This window comes from Mixophyes fleayi, chromosome 10 (assembly GCF_038048845.1).
Source record: "Mixophyes fleayi isolate aMixFle1 chromosome 10, aMixFle1.hap1, whole genome shotgun sequence".
Classification (NCBI taxonomy): Eukaryota; Metazoa; Chordata; class Amphibia; order Anura; family Limnodynastidae; genus Mixophyes; species Mixophyes fleayi.
Window position 1 is genome coordinate 104109562 of NC_134411.1, and position 6734 is coordinate 104116295.

At 49.4% G+C, this 6734-nt stretch overlaps 1 protein-coding gene across 4 annotated transcripts in view; it reads right to left on the minus strand.

Annotated features, from left to right (window-relative positions):
* The window catches only part of VAC14 (VAC14 component of PIKFYVE complex), a 48159-nt gene extending 41771 nt beyond the window's left edge, over positions 1-6388 (minus strand). For 3 of the 4 annotated variants that reach the window (XR_012679611.1, XM_075189415.1, XM_075189414.1), the window contains exons 1-9: positions 6202-6388; positions 4800-4950; positions 4490-4657; positions 2534-2596; positions 2074-2181; positions 1895-2004; positions 1553-1659; positions 872-1006; positions 634-771 (exon numbers count right to left, since the gene is read on the minus strand). Coding sequence is in view for 3 of the 4 variants with exons in the window: in XM_075189415.1 (XP_075045516.1) it covers positions 634-771; positions 872-1006; positions 1553-1659; positions 1895-2004; positions 2074-2181; positions 2534-2596; positions 4490-4657; positions 4800-4950; positions 6202-6305 (1084 nt within the window). In the remaining variant the exon portion in view is untranslated. The remainder of the gene's footprint in view (positions 1-633; positions 772-871; positions 1007-1552; positions 1660-1894; positions 2005-2073; positions 2182-2533; positions 2597-4489; positions 4658-4799; positions 4951-6201) is intronic. The other variant, XM_075189416.1, reaches the window with a different exon arrangement.
* Between the last annotated feature and the right edge of the window lie 346 nt (positions 6389-6734).

The following is a 6734-nucleotide window of genomic DNA, read 5'->3' on the forward strand; positions in this document are numbered from 1 at the left end:
CATGGTCTATTCTCCAAAGAATCAGACATTTTAATTTAAATCCAGAAGCAGTTATCACCAACCAGAAAACTGGGGATTATCCCGTCATTTGGTGCTTTAATTCACAGATCAATGAACGACCATAAATATAACCAGGAACATCTATAACGGAACATAAAATGTCCACTAAACTCAAATACTGGTGAATACATCAGTGTCATCCACGGACATCTCATCTGATCGCTCCCAGGTCCTGAAGATCCCCCACCGGTGTCAGTCCTCAATCACCCCTCCTCACCCCCAACTGCCCCAGCAAGAGGCAGAAACGTACAATGGACAAGGATGCGGGGCCTCTTACATACATGTAGATATCACGGTGCACACAGGACTATTATTACTGGCCTCCTGATTTACTCCAGAGCCTGCAGAGCTCAATATTTTAGGTGAAAACACGGGGATCACTCTGCTTGATGACCCTAGTTCAATACTGCACATGTCAGAGAGAGAAGCTTGTTGCTCCCCCAGGAAAACAAATCTCCAAAAAAACAAAACACCCACAAAGGGGGCAGACTACATGGAGCCGAATTCTGCTTCTAGGTTTCAGGTACCGGTGGTCTCCTGTAACATGCCCACCACATACATAGAGGGGCTCACCGTGATCCTCCTGGTGTAAGGAGAGGTCCTCCTCCGACTGGACAGTGGGCAACTGACTCGTGTCATCGGTTTCATCGTCTTCTGGGGTCACCAACTTCATCAGACTCTGGTTACACACATTGGCCACCTCTTTAATGCCTGGAGATCACGTTATGTAAGGAGAACACGCTGGAAAGGAACCATGTAACTAGTACTGAGGTCTACATAGCAGTCACCACGACACCCAGATCAAGGATACTCTTCTTGCGGTCATCGTAGGACAAACAGGGCAGCACAGCGGTAAGAATCCCTGAGGAGTACGGGAGCATCACTCTACCCGCCAACTGCAGGAACTCTCTCATCCAGGACATGGCGGTGAGTTGTATCAGGTCATCTGCGGACAACGGAACAATAGCATGACCACACCAGACACTGCCCCCTGCTCAGTAACAATCTGTAATAACCCCTCCTCATCCAGACACCGGCCCCTCTCCCTATGACCCCTGCTCCCCCCACTCAGTAACAACTGGTAAAAAACAATTGGGCGCCAAACCTAAAGGGGCCCATTTGGGTGGGGCTCACAAACCAGCCTTTGCTAGATGTAAACCCCTATACCTGGGAGATGAGTGCATCTGAATTTAACTGCATTTTAATGGTGTTTAAAGCATATAGGTCAGGGTAGGACCTGCATATAATGAGGTGCCCTTGACGCTGGGATGCAGGCTTAAAGGTTTTGATCAAAATATGAACTAATACCTCATGTTTTCATTTTGCTAGATACACACAGATCTGCAGTGTAAAGGATAAGTGCTGACAACTGTCTTTGTTTTGTATACATATAGAGCATTTATATTGCCACGCAGCTGGTACCATATACAATATGGGACACACTGATCGCGGGCTGCATGAAGGAGACACTGGGGGACAAGTCGGGACTCACCTGACGACTGACAATGTATCACCAGGATATTGGCCATTTCAGCAAATTTTACACAATCCGGCATTTTCTTGATCTCTTTCAGGAATTCTCCCAGAGACACCTCACACCTGCATGACGAGAGAAGTGTTATCACACACTAGGCTGTCCGCCTAGGAGAACAGGGCCACCTACTTCCACCACGGAACCGTATCAGTTATATTAGTGGGAAGAGAAGATTATGGATATATAGATCTTCACTATTATTCAGGACTTCCACAAAACAATATGAAAATATACACAAATCACTGTACACGTGAGGAATCCCGAGAACATCCCCCTCCAGCCACTCAGACCTCTACTCACATCTTCCGGATCTCTTTACTGTTATCTCCAAGGATCTGGAAGAGACCATCCAGAATCTCCGGCAAGTAATCCAGTAGATTGATGTCAGGAACAGACTCTAACACGAGTATCTGGAGACAACAGACAGCCGTTATACGGAGCGATGGTCACACTTGGCAACATACGGTGCAGAGACTCACCCACGAGATGATGAACTGACGGGCGTACTGGTTGTTTGAATAGATTCTCTCACGGAGCAGAGGGACGAAACTGACCAGATCGAACTTGTTGCTTTCTGTCACAATGTCCTGCAATGACAACATGAGTCTATAGATACAGTGTGCGATAGCAGGTGAAGGGGAGAGGTTAAACTATGAGCAGGCTGGGACCTAGATACTGTATGTAATGTATTATCAGGAAGTTACAAAGCACAAAGTCTCCAGGAACCTCCAGATCGCAGCCGCCATACAATGACAGCTGATTACTACTACAAGGGTTATCACTGGTTAATGCTGCAGACCATACACCAAGTTTAATTCATTCCTGCATTACTATATATTAATGATATTTATAAATACATATGTATTACTGATGCATGTTAATATGGGCAGAGAATGGGTCATACTCCAGGTAGATAACAGCATCACGGATGAGACGCACCTTCAGCAGACGGTCCAGCAGCTCGGAGCCGCTCTTTACATTTGGGTCGGGGTCAGCAGCAAGCTGGGAAACAGAGAGATGAGTGAAATAAATGTACTATACAATATATTAATCTCATTACACGTCAGCATCGCTAGAACGCCTGCTATGGACGGAGCTCAGGATGGTATAAAGGGAATGACGAGATCAGAGAATGGTCAGCATTATATCGCCGTGTGAGTGGATACAGGTAGGGATCTCAGGTGGACGAGTGAGGTGCACAGACATCCAATATCCCTCAATAAAGGTGCTGGTTATGATGGAGGACAAAAAACGGATTAAACAATAAATTCCATCTATAGTGTCACATCCCCCTCAGGCAAAACACCCTGTGGAAAGCAGAAACCTGGGGGTGTTACATCACAAACATTTCCACCTACATGAGCTCTCCCAGGGCTGTCACAGAACACCCACTATAAAGGTGGAGACAGCACATGACTGGAGAGGTGACTCAGACGTCCAATCAGGTACTGCCTGGAAGAAGCCCCTCCCACAACAACTGCGATGAGTCAACACAACGTGAGGTCCTGTCTAATGGGTGGAGAACATGACAGCCCCAGATCTATTAAGGTTCACATTTTGTCTGTCATGTAAATAATAATAATAATAATAATAATAATAATAATAATAATAGACAAAACCCAACAATCAGGATTCCACTGTAAAACAAACCGCGCTGTTGCCTCATTGTGTAGGCGATTTCCGGAGATCGATGGATGCCTGTTCCAGCTCCTAGAACTGACAGGTTCCTGAATTGTGTCCACCCCAGAGTCCTAATCACATGATATAAATATGATAAAGGAGGACTCCGTCTGTGTGGTTTTTACTAGGGGTTACACATGCAAATTAACAAAAAGCAGATGATGACTAGTGTCCTCCATAATTCTCTGAAATCCTTTCCTACAATAACAAAGCTCTGGGCATAACACTGATGTCTCGTTCTCCTAACACAGGAACCTATCAGCAAGTTGCCTGGACTCGCCCCCTCTCCCCCAGTCACAGACCACCACCCGCTGTTCCTATCCTCATTCTCTCTCACTCTCTTCCCCTGCAAGCTAAAAACTCCATCCAACACCCCCACATCCAGGATTGTTGCTCAGATTAGTTATTCAGCTGTACTTCTTAATGAATATTGTACTTATCTAATTTCATGTTTGTGCTATTATCAGGAAAAGGATCACTTAAATAAAGTTAAAAAAAAAGATGGACACAAGTATATTTGCCCATCGAAATTACACGGTTCACACAAAAGGTGTCACACAGCAAATGCGCAGGATTTTACGCGCCCCTAACACTGAGAGAAACTGAACTGGGAGGGTTAAATTTCCACATTCTGTTCCTATTATATAAAATGGTTATAGCTACAGTGATCTTTGTAGAAGCAATGACATATAAAGCTATTACCAAAATAATAATAAGTCGTTTCAGCTAGATATCTGTCTGTGGATATATTATACCAGTCATCATTACTGTACTCATATTAGTGACCAATCACATCTATTATGTCGTGGATGACATACCCCCCTATCTTCCAAGGCCGAGTGGGTATTAGAACAAGTGCAGGGGTATAGGGGATCAGCGCCTTCACCAACTGGGAGCGCTGGAGATCCCAGCACCGGCCCTGAAGAGCGTGTATAGAGCGTGTATAGAGCGTGTATAGAGCGTGTATAGAGCGTGTATAGAGCGTGTATAGAGCGTGTATGGGTGCGTACAGAGCGCGTACAGAGCGCGTACAGAGCGCGTACAGAGCGCGTACAGAGCGCGTACAGAGCGTATCTTCAGAACACAAACAAAAAAATTGACTTTAAATCTAAATGAAGTTTATTTGTGGGTCTTTCCAGTCAATTTTCCACATTTACCCCCCCCCCCCCCCCCACCTCCCCCACACACACCCTGCTAGGGGCTTTATTCCATTACCTTGCTAAGTCCATCGAACAGAACGTTAAAATGAGGCAGGACGGAGCCGCGAGCCACCTTGACGATGTTGTACAGTGCCTCACAGGCGTAGTAGCGCAGCCGGCTGTCCGCGTCATTGAAACAGGTGAGTACGGGTTCAATGAGCTCCCTCAGATACTGGCCGGAGTCCTGTAAACATGCAGAGGATACATTATAACCAGGCGGATTAATATATAGAACCAACCACCCTCTCTAGGAGAATAACCCGTCAACACAGGAGATCTCATCCAAGACCAGCACTCACAGAGAATGAGCAATGAGGACCCCTTACCTTGCCGAGAGCAATAGAGCATGCGGCCAGTCCAATGAGACCCCCCTTCCTGCTGTGGGGGTGCTGGGACAGAGCGAACTCCTGAGACAGGATCTGAATCACGTGCTTAATCTGAGCAGTGTTATTCTGTGCGACAAACTCCCTCACCAGCCTGCCGAGACAGAACACACGTGTCACATGTACAGAGACACGGCCGCTCCGTCACATGTACAGAGACACGGCCGCTCCGTCACATGTACAGAGACAGCTATTCAAGATGTGGGGAAAGAGTTACATGTAAAGAGTATGTAATGTCATAATCTAGCAAACTGTGGCTGTCCTAATACTAGGACATGGATTGTCAGCCCCAATTCCTATCACATGATGCCAGAACAAGAGAGAAACTGTGCAATATGTACAATAAAACTGCAGCAGCACCCACCCAACCCACATATCTCTCCCCTCTCTCTCCCTGGGGGGTTCTCTCCCCTCTCTCTCCCTGGGGGTCTCTCTCTGGGGGTCTCTCCTCTCCCCCCCCTCCAGGTCCCCCGGGCACCTCTCTCTGAGGGGTCTATCTCTCTCTCTGGGGGTCTCTCTCCCCTCTCTCTCTGGTGGTCTCTCCCCTCTCTCTCTGAGGTCTCCCCTCTCTCCCTCTGGGGGTCTCTCTCCTCTCTCTCTCTGGTGGTCTCTCCCCTCTCTCTGAGGTCTCCCCTCTCTCCCTCTGGGGGTCTCTCTTTCTCTCTCTCTCTAGGGGTCTCTCTCCCCACCCTCTCTCTCTCTCTGGGGGTCTCCCCTCTCTCTCTCTGGGGGTCTCCCCTCTCTCTCTCTGGGGGTCTCTCCCCTGTCTCTTTCTCTGGGGGTCTCAACTCTCCCCCCCCCTCCAGGTCCCCCGGGCATCTCTCTCTCTCTGGGGGTCTCTCCCCTCTCTCTCTCTCCCTGGGGGTCTCTCTCTCTGTGGGGGGGGGGGGGGTCTCTCTCTGGTGGTCTCTCTCTCTATCTGGGGGTCTCTCTCTCTCTCTGGGGGTCTCTCTCTAGGGGGGTCTCCCTCTCTCTCCCTGGGGGTCTCTTTCTCTCTCTCCCTGGGGGTCTCTCTCTCTCCCTGGGGGTCTCTCTCTCCCTCTCTGGGGGTCTCTCCCCTCTCTCTACCTGGAGGTCTCTTTCTCTCTCTCTCTGGGGGTCCCTCTCTCTCTCCCTGGGGGTCTCTCCCCTCTCTCTCCCTGTGGGGGTCTCCCTCTCTCTCTGGGGGTCTCCCCCTCTCTCTCTCCCTGGGGGTCCCTCTCTCTCTCTACCTGGAGGTCTCTCTTTCTCCCTCTCTCTCTGGGGGTCTCCCCCTCTCTCTCTCTCTGGGGGTCTCTCCCCTCTCTCTCCCTGGGGGTCTCTGTCTCTCAGGTCTCCCCTCTCCCCCTCCAGGTCTCCCGGGCACCTCTCTATCTCCAGCGCCGCCACCTTCCTCTTCTCGTACATCTTGTCGTTCAGCGCCCGCACGATGTTGGGGGTCAGCGGGGAGAGGTCCCGCTCAGCGTTCATCTTCCTCAGACCCCGGTGTCTATGCCAGGCTCGCGGCCATCACCAGCCGCAGTCACATGCTCAGGACACGCCCCCCCCCCGGTCATGTGACGCCCGGAGCATCACGGGACTTGTAGTCTGCGCCGCGGAATGGCGGAGTCACCCCTGTCAGTCACATATGTGTGTTATGTAGTTTTATATGTCATTGTATGTTATTTATATGTAACATGACCCTCAGTCATCTTACCCTCCCTAGGTTACCTTATTACCACCCTCTTACCCTCCCTAGGTTACCCCGTTACCGCCCTCTTACCCTCCCTAGGTTACCCCATTACCACCCTCTTACGCTCCCTAGGTTACCCTATTACCACCCTCTTACCCTCCCTAGGTTACCCTATTACCCTCACTAGGTTACCCTATTACCACCCTCTTACTCTCCCTAGGTTACCC